A 22,100-nucleotide genomic window follows, 5' to 3' on the forward strand; every position below is an offset into this window, starting at 1 on the left:
CCCCCAACCGCTTACTTCGACCCCCAGCCCCCAGACGCTCACCACACTCCCGCATTCCTGAACCGTGTGGCGCGCCTTCTTCAAGACTCTAAAAAGGGTTTCTTAATGGCGGATTTTTCAGACAGCTTGTCCACAGACAATATTCCTTTATCTCGTAGACACGGGAAACATAAACTAGTCCAAAAAGAGAGGTCTCCAGCCCCTACTAGTACAGAACTAGACGATGATGATTGGTTTGAGAGTTTAAATGCCGACAGATATAGAGGCGTTGAGAGGGGTGTCAACGTAGGTGCAGGACTTTCTAAAGTATCCTACAAGGATGTATCCCCAAGCCCATCTCCTCAACAATCAAGGGACGCGCCCACTTCTCCTACTTCTGAGGGTGCGCCTGAAGCAAATACATCACCACTCCGTGATGAAGAAAATTTCTTTGATGAGGACACCTTTCAGTTTTCTACCTCTCCTGAGCCTTCTCCAATTCCCTTCCAACATTGGGAAGTTTCTGATAGTGAATTAGACTTTGATTGGGACGAATTCGAGTCATGCAATGAAGCTGTAAAGAAACGTTTCAGGAAGGAGCACGGGAAGCTTTTCTGTGTGGGTCTGTCCTCAGCCTGTTCAGATGAGCAACCGGGATGGCTCATGGAATTTTATGATATGGAGGGCATATGGGCGCGCCCTTTGAGCATGATGCGGCCCCATATCTTTAATTATGGGAGGAATTTTAAGATTCCTAGAATGGTAACCAGCCCAAAGCTGGTATCTTTGGGTATAGGCGCGCCCTTACATCCCTACCTTAGGGAAGTGATAGAACTATATGACGTGGCTCCACTCCAACTTTCTCCCAACAGCTACAAGTTTATCCTGGCCTTATTCATCCTTTATACGGACTTGGGTTTTCCCCAGCCATCCATGGCTGAAGTCGCTTATTTTTTCAATCTAAGAAAGTCTGACCACGGGTACTATTATTTGGTGGTGGACAAGCAGCACAACAGGAAAGGTTTTTCCTCTGGAAAGCTTAGCCATGAAAAAAGTTGGAAGGAAAACTTCTTTTACCTGTACGATGTGCCCAGAATAAGGATAAGATTTAACAAGTCACCAAGTAAGGGTGCGCCCTTTATTTCTTTTCCTTGTGTTATTTCTATGTTCTTTCTTTCTTTTCTTACCCTTATACTTTTCCAGACAGACCAACGTCCAAACCCCTTAAAGGCGAGCCCAAAAAACGAGCTGAAGCCCTCCTTAGAGTGGCTGCTGACAGGTGGAACTTAAAAACCTTAGTCACCCGGAACAACTTGATGCGAGTAGGAATTCTTTCTGACCAAGTAGGAATGAAGTGCAAATATGTAAAATTTAGGAAGGGTGCTCCTGTTTCTCGTGTTATTGACTTAGACGGTGAAGAAGAAGCTGAAGAAGAAGAAGAAGAGACAGAGGAGGGCTCTTTACAAGGCCAGGATCCTTCAGGTTCATTGATTGTAGAATCTAAAGGCGCGTCCTCCTACTATTGACGCGTCCTACTTCTCTTCTGTTAACTTCTCTTTTTATTGTCATACTGGATATAAATTTCTGTTTTTTTAATCTTTCCGCCTCTCAGGGCGCGCCCTTTTACTTTAGGCGTAGCATTTCATACATGTTTATCAATATTGTCTTTATCAATTGCTTTTATTTTTTGCTCTGTTCAACATACTTAAGTGTCATGCTCAACTAACATGTTCTATATTTTGTGCAGAAATGGCTCCTCCAAGAATCCCCAAGTCTTTCGGGGCGCGCCCTGGTGACAAGCCTAGGCCCAAGCCAAAGAAGGATGCTCTTGCAGCACAGACATCCATCCCAATTTCTGTTCCCATTCCTCAAACAACACCTGCTCCAAAAAGGCCCACAATTGATCTCACAGAGAAACAGGGCGCGCCTAAGAGACATAGAGCAGAGGGCGCGCCTTCTGGCTCTTCTGCTGCCTTGAATGCTCTTGGCCCCATGGGTTCCCTTCATGTTTCGGACGAAGAAGTGGAGCAGTGGCAAGCCATGGATTTGGGATATGCCGCTCGTGCTTCCATAAAGGCATCTTGCCAATTTTTCATCCACTCCACTCGAGTGGTGGACAAGCTACTGGAAGAGGGGGCGCGCCTAGAGAGGCTGCAGGGCGACAACAACATTTTGAGGAACACCCTCAAAGACAAAGACTTTCTGCACGCCAAGGACATTAAAGCTAAGGACTCTGAGATCTCTTTTCTCAAGGATGAGGTGGCCAATCTTACTTCTCAGCTAGAGATTGCCAACAAAAAGGCTACCTCTCTCCATACTGAGCTTGGTGCAGCCAACTTGAGGATTGAGTATCTGGAGGAGCAGCAGAAACTAGGCTGGCCTGATGAGAAGAGGGAAATATCTGATGAGGCATTTGCCAATGGTTTTCACTTCTACAGAGTTGGTTTTGTGGCCAATGATCCTGATTATTCCTTTGAGAAGTTTGGGGAAGAGACTGTTGCTGAGATGGTGGAGTTTAAGAAAGAGCATGCTGCTGAAATCAAGGCAATGAGGATAGAACTTGGGTTGGAGGAGGAAGAAGGTGATGGCGCACCACAAGAGGAAGTTCCCAAGGACGCACCTGAGGTTGACCCCACTATCCCTCTTCAATCTATTCCTCCAACAGGCTAGTCTCAAGGTGCACCTTGACTTATTTTAGTTGTTTTTAAAGTTTCAGATACTTCTGAGGAGCCAGCCCTCTTTTGATACTGTGCAAAGTTGTGTGGCTTATTTTTCTGCTACTCTTTTACTTTTGCATGTATGACTTATCGTTAATTTTATCTTTCCTCGTACTCATAAAAATTTATTAAGGCACTTTAATTTTTCCCTTGGCTATTATATGTTTCTATGGAGTATGTTACTATAGGGCGCGCCCTTTAACATATTTTCGAGTGTAATTCCTTTTTATGTGATCTCAAAGTTGTCATTGTGTAATTTAGATCTATCATCTCTTTCTTCGTAGTGTTTAGATATAAGGGCGCGCCATGTTGCAAACCATACGTACTTTTTCTCATCAGAAATGCCTTTGCGATATTTTACTTACTTATCAGCCCAGGGGTGCGCCTTAACTTGATTAGCTTTTGCTTTAGCTAATTTTGCTTGTTCATGTATATTTGTTCCTTTCACCCTTGAATATTATGTTTATCTTGAAGCAGAAATTACTAGGCAGGGCGCGCCTCTGATGTTTTTTTTTATGAGAAATTTTTATGTCAAATAAATAAAGCAGTTTGAAGTAACTTTTCTCTTTTATTGATAATGCGCTCTAGTGTGTAAATTACACTAGTCCCATGGCTACTATGCTCTATGGGGAAATTATTTGAAAATTTTTCTTCCTTCTGCTAGTTCCAAGGTTCGCAGTCACATGTACTACCCCCCTATGCTAGGAGGAATTTATTTGCTACTAGCCTATTACATAAGAATCAAAATAAGAAAATAAGGGGGACACAGCCACACCCTACTGATAATACTTCCGCAAATGTTCTGCATTCCATGCTCGAGGGATAAGTTTACCATCCAGATCTTTTAAGCGATAGGTCCCTTTCCAGAGTATAGATTTAACTTTGTATGGTCCTTCCCAATTAGCTCCAAGCACCCCGTGCTGAGCTATCTTAGTGTTAGGCATAACCTTTCACAACACGAGATCGCCAACCTTGAACGGTACGGATTTTACCCTTTTATTGAAATACCTTGCGACCCTCTACTGATATGCAGCGAGCTTCAATTGAGCGTTCTCCCGGGCTTTATCTAACAGATCCAAGTGGAGCCTCTGGTTAACTTCTGCATCTTCCTCGACGAACGCATATCTCCATAGAGATCCTGCTCCTACCTCCACGGGAACCATGGCCTCATACCCATAGGTCAGCAGAAAAGGGGTTTCCCCTGTGGTTGACCTAGGTGTCGTGTTGTAAGACCAAAGGACCATGGACATCTCTTCTGGCCAATCCCCTTTTTTCTCTTCTAACTTTGCCTGGAAGGTATGTTTTATGATTTTGTTTATGGCTTCTGTCTGACCGTTACTCTGCGGATGATAAACCGCGGCGAAGTCTTTTTTAATCTTTAAGTCCTCACAAAGCTTCTTAACTCTTTACTATCAAATTGCTTTCCATTGTCTGAGATGAGTTTGTAGGGGATACCGAACCTGCATACTATGGAATTGAACACAAATTCCCTTATCTTCTTTGCCTTGATCGTGGCTAGTGGCATAGCCTCTGCCCATTTGGTGAAGTAGTCCACAGCCACTACGGCGTATTTCACACCCCCCTTTGCTTTGGGTAACTCTCCAATAAGATCAATTCCCCACATGGCAAAAGCCCAGGGACTTGTCAATGAGGTAATGGTGGATGTCGGGGGCGTTAGAATAGTTGGTGAACCGCTGGCAACGATCACAAGCCCAAACAAAATTGAAAGCATCTTCCCTCATAGTCGGCCAGTAGTATCCTTGTCTGAGCACTTTTAATGCCAAGGAACCACCCCCCGAGTGATTGCCACAAATCCCTTCGTGCACCTCTCTGAGAATATAATTTCCTTCTTCCATATCCACACATCGTAACAGTGGCTGGTTAAATCTTCTCTTGTATAGTACCCCATCATATTCGACATACTTTGCGGCCTGGTACCGAAGGCGTCGAGCCTGTAGTTTATCCTCTGGTACAGCCCCTGTCTGAATATAGTTATGGATGGGGGTTATCCAGCTTTCTTGTGGGATTTCATGCATTTGAAACACCTCCACCTCCAGAATACTTGGAATTTCCTGGATTCCCAAAGGGATTTATCCAAGTTGAACGCTGTCCATCTGTGAACCCATCTTGGCCAAAGCATTCACATTACTATTTTCTTCTCGCGGAACACTTTCTAGTCTGGCATTTGAAAATTTTTCCAGTAGGCATTTTGCATATCTCATATATAGCTCCGTCCGCGGTCCCCGGGCTTGGAATCCTCCGTTGACCTGGTTCACAACTAATTTGGAATCACTCCGAACTATCAAATTCACGGCCCCTACCTCCAGAGCTAATTTCAGACCGTTGATCAATGCTTCATATTCAGCATCATTGTTGGTAGCATAAAACTTGAAATGGATAGCACTCATCAAGCGGTGCCCCTCCGGAGTGATCAAGACAATCCCGGCACCTGACCCATTGTTGTTTACGGCCCCGTCCACATGTAATGTCCACCAAGGGTGGGGGAGTTCCTGCTTCTTTTCATCCTGATTACTTTCTTGCGAGGTTGGTTCTGCCAGCACTATAGCCTTATCATCAACTTCTTCATCGAACTCAAGTACGAAATCGGCCAGCGCTTGTCCTTTGATTGCCGTGCGAGGGCAATATTCCAAATCGAATTGCCCTAGCTCCACGGCCCATTTTAACATTCTCCCTGACGATTCGGGTTTATGTAGAATATGCCGGAGCGGATAAGCGGTGCGAATTTCTATTCAGTGAGCCTGAAAGTACGGTCTTAGCTTTCGTGCCGCAAGAATAAGAGTGTACACTAGTTTTTCCATGTTGGTATACCTGGTTTCCGCGTCCAACAACCTTTTGCTTACATAGTATACAGGCCACTGGTGGCTTGCTTCTTCCTTTACCAATACGGCACTGACGGAATATTCAGACACCGCTAAGTACAGAATCATTATTTCTCCGTCTTCTGGCTTGGCCAACATCGGAGGATTTCCCAATTATTCTTTGATTTTCAGAAAAGCTTCTTCACAGTCCGGAGTCCACAGAAAATCCTTCCCTCTCCCTTTGATTGCTTTGAAGAATTCTTTGCACCTATCCGACGACTTTGACATAAATCGATTTAGGGTCGCGATCCTTCCTGTCAGACTTTGTACCTGTTTGACGCTGGTGGGAGATTTCATGTCTAGCAGAGCTTTTATTTTCGCCGGGTTAGCCTTAATCCCCCGGTGGTTGACCATGAACCCCAAGAATTTACCCGACTCCACGCCGAACACGCACTTCCGCGGGTTTAGTTTCATCCTATATTTTCTCAGAATATGGATCATTTCAGCTAAGTCGGCGATGTGATCTTCCGCCCTTTTCGATTTCACGAGCATGTCATTCACATACACTTCCATAGTCTTCCCAATCTGCTTCTTGAACATTTTGTTTACCAACCTGTGATAAGTGGCACCAGCATTGATCAGACCAAATGGCATTCCGATATAGCAATAGAGCCCTCTATCAGTGATGAAAGAGGTGTGCTCCCCGTCAGGCTCATACATAAGGATCTGGTTATACCCGGAGTATGCATCCATGAAGCTGAGCAGAGCATGTCATGCCGTGGCGTCGACCAACTGATCAATTCTTGGTAGGGGAAAACTATCTTTCGGGCATGCTTTATTCAGGTCGGTGAAGTCCACGCACATTCTCCATTTGCCGTTGGGCTTTTTTACCAACACCGGGTTTGCTAGCCATTCTGGGTAGAAAGATTCCCGAATTAGTCCGACGTCTAGGAGCATCTCTACTTCCTCTGCCAGGGCTATAGCTCTCTCTCCGCTTACGGCCCTTCTTTTTTGTCGAACCCCCTTATGCTTGGGGTCGATATTCAATCGGTGGCACATTATTTCTGGATCAATTCCCACCATATCAGAATGGCTCCATGAAAATACATCAAGGTTTGCCAACAGAAATATTGAAAGACCTTCCTTTAACTTTGGTGCCAACTGGGACCCTATTCTCAAAACCTTACTCGGGTCTTTTTCATCAACAGGGATTTCAATTGTATCTTCTGTTGGCCCCATCTTTTCCGTCGGCATTGGTATCCGGGGATCCAAGTCAGGCGAATCATAGATCTCATTGCCTTGTAGAGAGGGTGCATCCCCTTTAGGAGGTGCGCCTTGCGTGATAGAGGCATCAACTTCTTTAGTATGTTTTGCGGGTAAGGGTGCTCCTGTAAGGGGGAGGGCATCACCATGTTCGAGGCTTTGCAGGACATCGAATCTCCCTTCTAAACGTTCCCCATGGAAATATGTATGGACTATGGTATCCATCGCCTCCTCTTCTTCCAACATCTCAATTCTGATTGCGTCTTCCAAGTACAACATTGTCGGGGGCAACTCGGAGGGATGTTCATCTTCTTGCTCAACATAATAGTGGACTCGGATTTCCTTGGTTGGTTGCTCAATGCTTTTCTCCCGATCTACATCCGGAGTATCTTCGGCATGGGAGTATTTTCTAAAGCCTTTCATAGCTTGCCTGTAGCACTCCCGAGAGTCATACTGGGAACCCTTTATACTTCCCACCCCATTCGGCGTTGGAAATTTGATAGTTAGGTGATGGATTGAAGTGATGACTCTCATCTCCCATAGAAAAGGTCGTCCCAATAACACGTTGTGGGACGATTCCTGATTCAGGACCTTAAATTCAAGCATCTTTGTTACCGATAATGGGCTTTCCCCCAGAGTACATGGCAGCCGAATCGATCCTATGACTCTAACTCCTGCGCCTGAAAAGCCATAGACCCACGAGTCTTCCCCCGACATATCCTGATCAGGTAGTCCCATCTTTTTGAAGGTGCTGTAATAGAGGATGTTTTCCGAGCTTCCATTATCCACGAAGGCTCTATGGACATTCTTGGTTCCGATTTGGATGGAAATAACCAGCGCATCATTGTGGGGATGATGTACCCATCGGGCATCTGCTTCTCTGAAGGTGATATCCATGGACTCTCCCTTAAACACCTTGGGTGGCCGAGTTTCCACCCTATAAATGTCTGTGAGAGGCCTGAACCGGGCTTCCCTAGCGTATTTTGCCAGGGCTCGGTTGCTGCATTCCATTCCGGGATCTCCCCCGTAGATTGTTCGGATACTGCCATCCCTGACAAATTTATTTTCCTCCAGGGTATCATTGTTTGCCCCGCGCGGGGCTCGTCTTTCCTTTTCCCTTGTTCTGTCATCCTTGTGCTTCCTTACTTCCTTGACTACCCATTCTCCGAGGTATCCCTCCTTGATAAGCGCTTCGATTTCATCCTTTAAATGTCGGCACTCATGCGTGTTATGTCCAGATGATTCGTGGCATTCGCAATATTTTTTCTTGTCTTTGCTTTTCCATGACGATAAAGCTTCAGGTTTTCTAAATAGCCCTTTATTCTTGTTTACTTCGTAGATATGCTCGATAGATGCGACCAAAGATGTGTACCGGCTTGTCCTGTAATCGTAGTTTGAGGGGGGACTCCACCCCCTCCTTGTGCTTGCTGTATTCACCCGGTCTGGGCTTCGACTACTTCTTCGGTACCTTGGGCTTGGAGACCTATCCCTCTTCCTTCCTTTGCTTCTCTGACTTGACTGTGAAGTCGGTTGCATCTTTGCCAGAGATTGTTCTATAGCTTTAAAAGATTCTGCCAAAGCGAAGACGTCTGCTAGAGTAGCCGGGTCTTTCCCTTGCAAGTGCTTCCAAAAGTCCGAGCCAACCCTTAATCCTGCTATCAAGAAGCTTTTCAGGGCTTCGTCTGATGCCCCCCCGTGCTAGTAGACTCAGCGTTGAACCTCTTGAAGTACGATTTCAAGCTTTCATTTTCTCTTTGCCTAACATTGGCAAGAGTTGTGACAGAGGGCGCATATCTCACTGCGGCTTGGAACTTGGTTAAGAACAGAGTTTTCATTTGATCCCATGAGGTGATCACTCCTGGCCCGAGCTTTTGAAACCACTACTGGGCGCTTTCTCTAAAGGTTTCCGCCAAAAGGCGGCATCGAGCCAGGTCCGGGACTTGGTATACGTCCATCTCTATATTAAAATGACCCAGGAATTCTACCGGATCTGAGTTTCCGTGGAAACGGAGATCGCTAGTAGTGTTGCGATACCCGGCCGACAATTGTGCCTCTCTTACTGCCACCGAGAATGGGGAAGGGATTTCAGCTGTAGCCGTCACCCTACCTTCAAGGTGGTTAAGTAGCCTTTTTAGATCTCCCACATTGAAAGTTCCCACGCCTGGAATGGTCTGCATTTGAGGCTGCGGACCTTGGGGTTACAATGGAGGTATCTCCACTTGATTCCCCCCGGGAGGGGCTTGCTGCTGGTTCGTATTCTGGGCGTCTTCGGGTATTACAATTATTTCAGGATTTCGTTCTTGATTTCTCCCTTGATTCTCTTCTCCACCTTGGCCGCGGCCTCGAGCCGTACCGCGATCATAGTTTTCTATATTTCTGTGATCATCATGTTCCGCATAATCATAGCCATCTGCTTGGTTATTCCAGCGGGAATCAAGGTGACCGCGGTAATTGCCACGACGATATCCCTCTAAATATCTACCTCGGCCTCCACCTCTTCCTCTCCATTGAGGCATTCTCCAACGATCGTTTCCATACCCACGCCCATATCGATCCAGCGATCTGCGGGGAAGAGCTCTCTCATGATCGTGGTGCTGCTCCCGATTCAGGGGCACACGCGTTGGATCGCGGTGCCGCTCCTGATTTTCCTGGGAATTCAGGGGCACACGCGTTGGATCGCGGTGCCGCACCCGATTTTCCTGAGAATTCAGGGGCACACGCGTTGTATCATGGGGCATCACATCTCCACGATCAGCTTCTTTCTGCCATTCAAGTAACATCATTCTCAAATCATCATCGCCCAAGCGAATCCCCGAGCGATCTTTCAAAGCTGCGAAGCCCCGTTGCTGATTCTCCGGCATCGACTCCGCCTGTCGGCGTTTCTCGAGACTACGTCCAGACTGGTGCGGATGGGTGGCTCCCCGGGCGTCTGTCCGCAGAATTTCCCGTCCATTCGCATCTTCTTCCACTAGCTCGATGATTGGGGACGTGTCATTAGAATAGTACAGGCGTCGCGGGGTTATCGGCACACGCCCTCCCTCAGTGCGGCCATGGCCGGCTGAGACATCCCTATCGGTAATGGGTGCTTTTCCAGGGGCATGAGTCGCTCGGTTGTGGCGAAGACCCCTTCTGGCCTTGCGCCGTTCCACGGTGCTCAACCTTGAATCGAAACCATTCAAAGCATCGCCCATACGATATAGTTGTTCCAACAAGTCGGCGTTGCTGATGAGCATAGGTGGCTGTCCTCCAACGTCCGGAGTGGGACGATCAGTCATTGGCGGAACGTAGGGTTCATATTCATAGCCATGATCAGAATCTTCTTCAGAACTTCCATCGTAAAAACTTCCATCATGATATTGAGACATCCTTCCTCCCAGATGTAGAACTTGATTAGCCCCTCCTTCTAGCGCCAATTTGTTGACGGAGGAATTTGGGAGCAACAAAACTTGAGGTTAGCAGCCGGAAACAAGATCTGTGATGGCAGTTCTTCGTCGGAAACGTGAACAGTAACTGGTGTATCCGATGAACAGTATTCGTCGGAAAAGATGAACAGTGTTTGGTGGTGGTGATTATTGGGGGCTGAGATTACTTAGGGTTAGTGGTGGCTCCTTTGCGCTCTCGCTTCTGACCCCTCACAATGTGCCTACGTACCCCTATTTATAGGGGATCAAGCCCACGTAGTTCTTGGAGAACAAGAAACCTAATGGGCTTAGATTTCTTATCCCGAGGCTCAATGGGAAACCCACTGGAAACCGTCTTCTACTAGCTTTAGGAATGTCCGCCGATGAGGCCCAACCACAAAGACCCAAGGCTCGTCCGCAGCTTCGAGACTTCACGGATGAGGCATCTCCCTGGCCAAGGATAACCCTCCGCTACCAGCTGTTTCTCTAGTCCGTGGACGCAGGTATAGCCGTGATTCACCCCAAATATTGGACGCATCCTTGTCCCCCGATAAGGAGCCCCTACCAGATTACAGGACAAGTGATCCCAAGCTTTTGAGTGCAAAGTGCAGGATACTCTGAAGTTTCCCAACGAGGACACCCGTTGACTACAGAGACAGAGCTCCCAAAGCACACACCAGATTTCACCCCACATCCCCAATGAGGACACTCATTGACTACAGGAGGAGGCCTTCAGTCCAGGCATACCCCTGGAGGTCTCTGACCACGGACACCGCCTTTCATGTAGATATGCTACATGAAGGAGTTCTTCAATAGAGTACCTGTATCAAATAGGTTAGTAATAACATTCTCCATCTTCCTTAAACCTTCCAGAGAGTTCATCCAAGTAACATGTCAAAGTTGTATTTATATGTCAAGTAGAAGTTAAGGGCGCACCCTCACATTCCTATATGTTGGCGCTGCCCTATGTCATCAGCCTTTAATCTCTTCCTATGTCATTCTACATCATAGGGCTCGCCCTAAATTATTCATCGTTAGGGCTCACTCTAATTCTGTCCAAGCCAAAGTGTAGGTCTGTCAAAGTAATCATGTCCAAGTAATCCGTCCAAGGAGCCTTCCTTCCCCAGGGCGCGCCCTAAGGCTCACCACAGAACAGGTTTCAATTATGAAATTCCTCTCCTCCTTTTCGATAATTGGGCGCGCCTCCTCTACTATGTTTGAGGGCGCACCTTTAATACATGATAACCACAACTGTTAATCAACCACTCAGTCAATGGGGCGCGATTTTTGGGCGCGCCTTTTATTCATGGAAAGTCAATCTTATCTTTTTCCTAGATTTCAGGCGATTCTCCTTCGATTCTGCTTATTTTATTAATCTTAATCTGAATATTGTTTATACCAATTTTTGGACATAACAAGACACTCCAACCATAAGGGAACCAATCCTTGTGAATAAAAATAAAAAAAGTCTAAGGATGGTGTTGAACCTGCTAGAATACGCCGTTGTTTACAATTTAGAGGATAACAACGACTCTCAACAAAGAAGGAAGGAAAAGAAGTGTTACTTGCATAAACACAGTAGGGTCATCATCGAAAAACAAAGGAAGATGAAAATATGGAATTAGACCCGCAGGTCCGCGTGAAGATATAACAATAGAAAATTAGAATGTGATATGTTGCTGTGAAAGAAGCAAGGCGCGCCCTTGCATAAAGGAAGTTGTGCTAGCCAGATCACAGAGTAGAGAAAGGGGACGATGTTCTCACTGAATAAAAAAAAGGATGGAGTATTTATTTGGAAATGAAGTTGTAACAACAAGACATGCGAGAAAGCATACTAGTGAAAGAATTGGTGAGTTTGTACTATTATGTACGTGGTATTGTGCATGTATATTGAATTATGGATGATGGCTAAGCATGACAGATGCTACTATAAAGCATTTAAAAATATGTGGTATGCATGTGTAATATACGTACCTAGTTACTAGTTAGTACGTGGCTAAGTTGAAAAAATAAAGGAGTTATGGAGAGTTGAAAGGGTCCCACATGAAAAGTATGACATGAACATATTTGATGCAAGAACAACCATATTTAACTATTTAACACAAGAATCAATTATAGCCTTAAATAGTTATGGCTGTGATATATGGAAATAAGGTTGTTCACGAACCGAATCGAGCTGAATTTTGATCGAATCGAGCCGAGTTTTTTTTTTTGACGAACTGAGCCGAGCCGAACTTTCTTATCGAACAAGAAATCATGTTCGAGCTCGAGCTCGATAACTAACGAGCCGAACACGAGCTTGCTCACGAACAAAAACGAGCCGAACCGAGCTCGAGTTATAATCGAGCAGCTCGTTAACAGATTAAAAAATATAACTTTTATTGGCCCAACCCACCTGATTTAAACCCAACCCAATTATCAAAAATTTTATTCGTATAAATCTTAATCCTATTCTCTCCCTCGATAAGATCCACCTCTCGTATCCCCCAAATTCTTAAATCCCTAAATTCCATTATATTTAGTAAAGTATTATCTTAACTAATCGCCTATTGTATGTCTACTTCCTTTCAAATTGAATCTTTGTAATGTTTTTTTCATGAAAAATTTCTTAGTGGGTTTTGTATGTGATTTGTGAAACACTTGATTTTGGAGACCTGGTTTTGGATTCTTGCTGGTTCAATCTTGGTAGGTATTTTGTGATGTGTTTTGTGAATTTTGTATGTATATGATACTTTGTTTTAGCATTAGCACTTAGTAGTCATGACTCCCTGTGTAAAAGCCTTTCTAATTCTTATCACTTCTGTATGTATAAATCATCTTTGTTCTTTATTGTCTTTATCACGGGTATGAGTCGTGGATCTTCTTCATATATAATTAATAAAAATATTCTGAAAATATTTCAGTTTTTTCGAGTTTTAACGAGCGGAACTCGAGCCGAGCCTGAGCTGAACATGTAAAAATTCGGCTCGAGCTCGTTTTATTAACGAACAAATTTTTGTGTTCGAGTTCCAGCTCGAGTTCTTATCGAACCAAGTCGAACCGAGCCCTTACCCAGCCGAACTCGAATTTGTTCGCGAACAGTGAACGACCCTAATTGCAAGTCTTGTGTAAAAAGCTAGGGTGGAGCCCGTATCACATCAGCGTTAGATATGGAGATTAGTTTAGTGCATAAAGTAAAAAGGTTCTATGACGCGCCTTTGTGTAAAAAAAAGAGAGATACAGGTAACACCAAGTATAGAAACTGTTCAGCAAAAAAAAGAAAAAGTAAAAACAGCACGTCAAAGTTACAGTACTAAGGTGCCTGGTATAATGCACGCCTGGTATAAGGCACTGATAATAAAAAAATCATAGTTAGGCTTACGTGGGGCGACAAAATCGCTGGCCATCCTACATAAAAATCGATATACAAGGGGTGCGCCTTTGTTTAAATAAAAAAAAATGAAGTCAAAGTATATGGATGACTATCACATTTGCTCAATTGAAAAGTAAAGAAACTGTGAAGCCAACTTGGCAAGTAAATAAGTGAATTCTTGGTCCAGTGCGGGGAAGCTAGGTCCAAGGACTACCTTAAGTTGAGGCTCTTTGCCAACTCTCTTACTAAATGGGCCTTCTCCTGGTATATGAACATCCTTCCAAACTATAGTAAAAGTTGGTACGATCTGGAAAGCAAGTTCCATGAGCAATTATATAGGACAGACCCTGACATTCAAGTTGCCAATTTGGCAAGATAGACTCGGCTCCAATGTTCGAATCGCGAGGTTTCGGAAGCTTTACCCGGGTACGTGACTCTTACGCACTACCGGTTCGTGACTCGTTAACACTCCCCGCTCGGTGGGTTTAATAACTCGATGCTGATGAAACTCCTGCTTTTAGCGACGTGTGTTAGTCGCTAAATACGCGCTAAAATTTACGCAAGTATACGCGTCCGCAAATAACACTACGCCATAAGCACATAGGCAGCGGTTTTTATCCAATGTTGCACGAAAAGCGTTGCATTATCTACAAAATTTTCAGTTTATTGCAACACAGTGGTGAAAACGTTGCAGTACATTGAAACTACCGTTGCTAATAACTGTTAGTGTTGCGTAGCATGCAACAGTAGAGGTTAGCGTTGCATTAGATATTTTTTTATTTAATAAATGCTGACATGAAAAATAAATCTGAGGTAGCATGTTGGGACCCACGGGTGCTGATGCGGCATGCTGACGTGTCATGCTGACTTGGCACATAGTGGGGCCCACTTGCTGACGTGGCACTTCAGGCGTTGCATTTACTTTCTGGTGTTGCAGTAGGTTATTTAGTGTTGCCTTAGTTATTGTACTATTCTTAAAATTTATTTGTTATATGTATGTTCTAATTTTTTTTAAATAATTTTTAATTGATCCAACCGTACGGATGTTGTTTTCTACTAGTTTTAGAGTTGTGTAATTTTTTTAAAAAAAAATTAAATTTTTTATCACGTGCTTTTTTAATAGTCAAACCCTGGTGCACACGGGTTCACATTACGTAGCATTGTTCCGGGTGGTGATTCTATTTTTTTAAAATTTTTGTTCAACGATCCAACCGTACGGATGATGATACCTGCTAATTTTAGAGATGTCTAAATATTTTTTAAAAAATTTAGATTTTATATCGTGTGTTTTTATAATAGTCAAATTACGGCCGGGTTCCTTTAACCAAGACTTGTCCCGAACGGTGATTCTATTTTTTTAAAATTCTTGTTCAATGATCCAACCGTACGGATGATATTACCTTCTAATTTTAGAGATGTTTAATTTTTTTTTTAAATTTAGATTTTATATCACGTGCTTTTTTAATAGTCAAATTAAGGTCAACACGGGTTCCTGTTACCTAGTATTGTCCCGAGTGATTATTCTATTTTCTTAAATTCTTGTTCAACGATCCAACCGTACGGATGATTATACCTACTAATTTTAAAAATGTGTAAATTTTTTTAAAAAAAATTAGATTTTATAGCGTGAGTTTTTATAATAGTCAAATTACGGTCAACACGAGTTCATGTTGCTATGTCTTGTCGCGGGTGGTGATTCTATTTTTTTTAAATTCTTTTTTGATGATCCAACCGTACAGATTATGAAACTGATTGATTAGTTTCCGTTTCAATAAAAAAACATTTCTAGGAAACGTTATAATATTTAACATTTTATATATAATTTAAAAATGGGGTAATTATCAAAAGGGGTAAAATAAAATCAAATTAAGTTTAATAACAAAATTACGAATATTTTTTTTAACAAAACGTGTATCTTTTAACAGATTAATTAATGTTACCTACTAATTTTAGATATGTATAAATTTTTTAAAAAATTTTAAATTTTTATATCGTGTGTTTTTATAATATTCAAATTACGTTCAACACTGGTTCCTCTTACCAAGTCTTGTCCCGAGTGATGATTCTATTTTTTTTTAAATTCTTGTTCGATGATCCAACCGTATGGATGATATTACCTACTAATTTTAGAGATGTGTATTTTTTTAAAAAAAATTCAGATTTTATATTGTGTGCTTTTATAATAGTCAAATCACGGTCAACAGAGGTTCCCATTAACCAGTCTTGTCCCGAGTGGTAATCCTTTTTTTAAAAACTCTTGTTCGGCGTTCCAACCGTACGGATGATGTTACTTACTAATTTTAGAGATGTGTAATTTTTTTAAATATTTTATATGGACAACTTATCAAAGAACGGGGTTTTAATTAGTCAATAAATAATTATATTTCATCATTTAAATACATATATTACCTCAATATTTTAATGTTTACTTTTATTTTTCATTATTTCATTTTATTTTTATATACAATAAAAGTTTCGGTATTTACTATTTTATTTCAAATAAATAAGAAAAATCACATTCATCTAAGCAAGATGCTTAGGCGGGTAAAATCCCGCTAATACTTTTTTTGCCCTAGTTTCAACTTTTCATTTAGCCGCTCTCTTCTCCTCTTCTCAACTTAGCCGCTCTCTTCTCCTCTTTTCAACTATATTCTTCTCTCTCAATAGTTTCAATTCGCTGTTGATTCTTCTTCTCCCTCAATAGTCTTCATCATCTCTCTTAATATCAAATTATCAATATATCTTTAATTTAAGATAGACTGTATACTTTGAAGAACTATTTACACAAAACTCACATCCTTTTTGTTCATTTAAAGAACCTTAATTAAACCCTTCTTCATCAAGGTCTATATCTAATGACAAGGAGCTCGCCACTGCTACCAAAGTTACAATTGTTGGCGCTCTCCCTTTCCATGTTTTTTTTAATTTTTACTGTGTTTTTATGAAAACCATGTTTGATAAAATGTCCATGAGAGTTTTTTTGGATTTATGAGTTTACAAGCTATACTTATATGATAATTATCTGTTTTGATGAGATTCAGGTTGTATTTTGTGTGCAAGTTGTTTGACATGTTCATGGGATGCTTTGACAAATGATTCAGTAGGTATGGTAATGATTCCAAATATTGGGTCTTCTATTTAGGTTGTACTCTCAAATTTGAGCCCTAAATCTTAAATTTATACTATAATACTTCTCATTTCTAAACTTCAGTTTATACTTATTTGAGTCTTTTAATTTCTTAATTTAGGGTTTGCAAATTTGGGTTTATTCGATCCCAAAAATTACGTGTGCTATTATGTGGGTTTTTGTGTAATTTCGGTTTTTTGTGTATTTTATATTTTTGTATATATATTTATCTCTAAGCAGTCCTGCAATCTCTCGAGTCTTGTAATAGTGTTGCCATTATACAAACAGAGTTGCAGAGTTTAAGTTCTACTGTTGAGACTAATGTTGCACCTGATGCTTCTGCTGCTGTTGCTCCCTAATGAAACACAACACCTTCTAAGCAATCATATTAGATAGCTTTCTTGATGACTGCATTTGGTGTTTGTTGTGTTCTCATATTAGATGCACATTTTGCATCCTTTATTTTGATGTGTTTGAAGAAGCTGAAGCTTATAAAGCTGCAGGGAAATATGATGTGTTGAATAAGAATTGAGAAAAAGCCATCCCACTTGATAAACCAACAATACCAAGATAGAGACCTTGCGTAAAACCACATTTATATTTCACTAACTCCAGCCTATTAGCATCAATCATTATTTTCATAAGGAAAACAATTTCTGGCTGATCCCTCCAACACAAGTCTCGGAGGACCTTAACTGTCCAGGGGTTGCCAAGTCCCTGGCAGTTCCAACTTCAAATTTATGGTGTATGAATACTACTTCTAAGTTCATATGTGAATTTAGTGTTGTTAATCTCTGTTGTTTAGTATTATTCTGATAGGTAGGTTGACAATTTTTTTTTCTAGGATTTTTTTTTGGGTCATTTCGAGAAATTATTTCAAAGGGTTGATTTTACTTATGGAATCCAACAGTGCGTTGACTTTTGTTGATCTTGTCTTTATACTAGTATTAGTTAATGGGTCATATTTAGTTGCTTGTGATTGTTCTAGCATAATTTTTGCATATGCATACTGTTAACTTCTTCAATTATATTAACTTTTATTTGAAGCTTGTTATTGTTTGAATTATTGTATTTTGATTAGGTAAAAGATAAATAAACATTAAGTTCTGTGAAGACTGCTAAGGGTAAAGGGAGCAGCTAAAAGGGAAACCTTGAAGTCTGTTGATGACGGGTACTCACTTTATTTTGATCCTAATATTTTTTTTCTCGTATTCTCTTAGTGCATTTTAAGTTTTACAGTGGTTATTAGGTTGGGTTTTTGCTCCATTAAGGAATTCTCTGTTAGTTATAAGTTAGAATTATTTGCTGAAAAGTCGCGTTCTGGTTCTTTTCTGTTGCTGATCGATATTAATTTGTAAATTTATTGTGTTGGTATGGGTTACTAGGTATTGTGTTAATGGGACATATCTTTGATGGATAAATTATGTGTTGTTTTTACAGAAATGTTGGGAAGAGAAAGGCTGTCGGGAAAGCAGATAAGAGCGGAAGCAAGGCTAAGAAGGGTAAATTAGCAAATGACCCTAACAAACCAAAGAGGCCTCCAAGTGCTTTCTTTGTTTTCGTGTATGCGTATGGAAATAGTGATTGATTTCACATGTGAAGTATGTTTGTTTAGTTTTTTTTCATGCGGTTTTCACAGTGAGGAGTTCAGAAAGACATTCAAAAAGGAAAATCCTAATGTGTCAGATGTAAGTTGATCTTAGAAATCTGTTCAAGGATATACTTTCTGCGTTATAATCTAGTTGTAATATCGGATATTATAATATTTAATAGGTGCATAAAGCTATAATGATAGCCATCTTCTTCAATTGAAGGTTGGGAAAGCCGGTGGAGAGAAGTGGAAGTCACTAAGTGCGCCTGTAAGTAATAAAGATTAATTTTTATTTTATGAATTTAAGTGCATATCTGCTTGGCTGAGTAGAATGATTAGACAATACAAATATGTATACTTTGATGAAAAAAACTTACGAAACCTCTCTTCAAGTTTATATTGGATGGATTTTAGTATGGCATATAGTTAGGAGGTTCCTAGAGCTATGTTGATGAACGAACATAGAATTTATTGTTAATCTTTGAAAGGGTGCATTGGGAGGTGTACTTAGTTAGGGAAGCTGAGAGTAGATAATAATTAAATAATTAGAAATTGTGTTCTGTAACTTTATAAAAAGAGTAAATTACGATAAACTAATGTAAGAGAAACTTATGTATCAACCATCAAACAATAAAATCAGATTCATTATTTGGGCATTGAGGTTGGGAAAGTGACTTTCTAATCAGGATGGAATGGTGTAAGAATAAATTTTGTTACATTCTTCTGGTAGCAAGCCGACTGGTGGAAGAAGTTTAAGTTTGATTTTGTCAGATCTTATATGACTCTGTTTCTTGCAGGTTAAAGCAACATACGAAGCGAAAGCCGCAATAAGGAAGGGAGAGTATTAAAAGCTTATAACTGCTTACAATAAGAAGCAGGTAAACCACTTTATCTATATATTAAACTCTGTTGATATTTTATTCAAGTACTTTCGGTAGCTGCTTGCTCATTATAATTTGAAACAGGAAAGCTAATATTACACCATGCAAGGTGATTGAGATTTTACATTACTGTAACTAGAACAGGCATTTCTGCATTTATATTGGTTGCATTGGCATGATTGGGAACATCGCGATTATTGGTTGTGTAACATGGATAGAAGACTAATATGTCAGTATTTTATTTTTTTGGTTGCTTGTCTAGATCCTACAATTAAATGTATGTCCATGCATACTATTTATTTAGTTTGTACCAGAATAAGGTGTAGTGTTATCTCAGTATAGGTTTTGCCTATAATGCCCTAAGCTGGAGCATGGTTTTTCTTATAAATTTTGTTTTGTTTGACAATATTCACTCGACTATCTGATTATTGTGTACTAAAATGGCTGCTTTCAGGTTTCTGATCCAAAATCTCAAGGAATTGCTAAAGATATTGGTTCGAACTCAACAAAGAAGCCTAAATCTACATGGATGCCTTTCCCAATGCTGTTTAAAGCCATCTCAAACACATGCATTTTTTGTCCCTGGATCACCTCGACTAGCTGTTCTACCTGGCTGGAAACAAAAACTATCTGCTTTACAACGTCAAAATGAGTTGAAAGGCTAGAGTTGAAATCAGTCGGTGACATTATTTAGAAAAGAAAAGAAAAAAAATTATTCATTTATTCTTTTGAAGTTAGAATTTGGTACTTTGATAGTTTAGTAAGTTTTAAATTTCATTGGATGCTTGTTGTATTGATTGTTGGATGCCTTGTTTGGCAGGAATAATGTAAAAGCAGAATAACTATGTCAATTTTTTTTTAAATTTTTGAAGTGCTGCATTTGACTCTATATGGTGTTGCATAAGTCTAAACATGATGTTACATATGAATAAAAATGGTGTTGCAAATGACTAAAATCAGTGTTGCATTACATACTGTAGGGCCCACTCCTGACGTTGCAAAAGTGGGTCCCATTACTGATGTGGCAAATGTGGGACCCCTTACTGACGTGTCAAAGTTGGGGCCACTGCTGACGTGGCAAAATGGCGTGTCACTTGCCACGTAGGACACAATGGTGATGTGGCTTCATTTTATGCAATACTAACTGTTGTTGTCATTGTACGCTTTTACTGTGGCAAAAGACGTATAATGCAACACTTTCTTGTGTTGCATGATTCGTTGCCTTAGGGCATTACGGCCACGTCCATATTGGAAACCCCTGTCTGGTGTTGCCTATTACCTTATGCAACACCATTTAGGACTTATGCAACTGTATAGTAGGGGTTTCCTATGTGCACTTATGGCGTAGTGTAATATAGAATATCTTCTAGTTCGTTCCCACATAGAATCAAGTTTGTAATTTCAGTCAATGTTTCCATGCAACAATGGTATGGTTATTATTCAATGCTAAGACGATTAACAAATTGAGATTGTTATAAACTAAACTTAAGCTAACAATTATAACTAAGAGAATAAGAATGGTTGAGTTAATATATATGACAAACATGGGATTCTAAATTCATTAAATTCTTCATTCAATAGCCTTTTCGTTCTTAACCTTAGCATGTAATGGTGATGACACTAATCGGATAACACGAAATTGATAAATGCCAACTTTCGTTGCACAAATACCATACTACCAGACATCCACAAAAGAGATAGAAGCTGAATATACACCAATTATATTGAGACCCTATATGTCTATAGAATTTCACAACATTACGGTCTAATGCACAAGTTATCTATCATGATTACATAGGGCAAGTAATATAACGACCCGTGTATTTTTGAATTATTTAAATATGTAATGGTGGAAGTGTTAAATAAATAAAGTATGTGTATAGTTTTTTGTCAGCTCGATGTTGTTTTATTATTATTTATGTGTGATTTATGGTGTACAAGGTGGTTCGTGTAGTTAATTATTGAGTATATTGAATTGTTTGCACTTTTAAAAGTGAATTCAGAGCAAATTTATTTGCATAAATATTTGGAATGTCTCTAAAATTGTTTTTGTGATTTTATAATTACAATATTTATTTTTGGGATTTTATAAAATTTAGAAATCAATATTTTATTAATTATTTAACCCTGTGTGATTTTCTGATTATATTTACTTGTAAAATCTGTATTTAATTTCAGAATTTTTCAAAAATTATGAAACTCATATTTATTTAAGTTTGAAATATTTCGAGAATTTTAAAATTATTTCGGGAATTTTCGGAGTTAGTTTCACCCGTGCGTCGATTCGTTTAATTGATAAAAGCGGGTATAAAGTGCGTTTTAGGAATTGTTTTAAAATTTCAAAAATTACATTTTTATAAATTTCGGGATATTTCTAACATTTTAAGACTATTTTCGTGATTTTCTGAATTTATTTGAAGTGCAACTCGGTTTGTTAACTATAAATGTGGGTATAAGTTGCGTTTCAAAATTTATTTAAAAATTACAAAATTTACATTTTTATTAACTTCGGGATATTTATAATATTTTATAACCATTCTCGTAATTTTCTGAAATTGTTCTATGTGCCACTTGGTTTGATAAATTGCGAAATACGAGTCAGAACCAGGCTTGCAAATGGAAAACCAGACACGTGTCGACTGTTAAACGGATTCACAGAAACGTGGCAGCTACCTATTTGTGGCTGTTGCAACGTGTTGTTTAAAAAAAATAAAAATAAAATAAAAATAAAATAGAAACAACAGGAGATAGATACAACCCATGTGTTCCCATTTCCCTCGACCTCGGTTTCTCTCATCTCTCTTAAACTCTCCGTCTTTGTTTTACGGCTTCGTGTGCCTTTTTCTTTGGTGCTGCCGCCTGGTAATTTCCCTACGCTACCCTGTTTTCTGTCGTTGCCTTCCTTGCTTTCCTGGCGAGGAGTGGTGGTGGCGCGTGGTCTGCGTCGGGGGTGTGATTAGTGTGTGTATA

General features: G+C 40.5%; 1 protein-coding gene and 1 pseudogene across 1 annotated transcript; one reads left to right on the forward strand and one right to left on the reverse strand.

Moving 5' to 3' along the window:
• Positions 1-4,786: 4,786 nt before the first annotated feature.
• On the reverse strand, positions 4,787-5,383 carry LOC141660695 (uncharacterized). The gene has a single exon (XM_074467684.1). The coding sequence runs from the start codon at positions 5,381-5,383 to the stop codon at positions 4,787-4,789; it is 597 nt and encodes a 198-aa protein (XP_074323785.1).
• A 9,977-nt stretch (positions 5,384-15,360) lies between these two features.
• LOC141660696 (HMG1/2-like protein) lies at positions 15,361-20,235 on the forward strand (annotated as a pseudogene).
• Positions 20,236-22,100: the final 1,865 nt, after the last annotated feature.

This window comes from Apium graveolens, chromosome 5 (assembly GCF_009905375.1).
Source record: "Apium graveolens cultivar Ventura chromosome 5, ASM990537v1, whole genome shotgun sequence".
In the NCBI taxonomy this organism is placed as follows: Eukaryota; Viridiplantae; Streptophyta; class Magnoliopsida; order Apiales; family Apiaceae; genus Apium; species Apium graveolens.

Excerpts from the sequence above, each read along its gene's own strand:
- LOC141660695 (XM_074467684.1), bottom strand. The coding sequence starts at position 5,383 with ATGTTAAAATGGGCCGTGGAGCTAGGGCAATTCGATTTGGAATATTGC.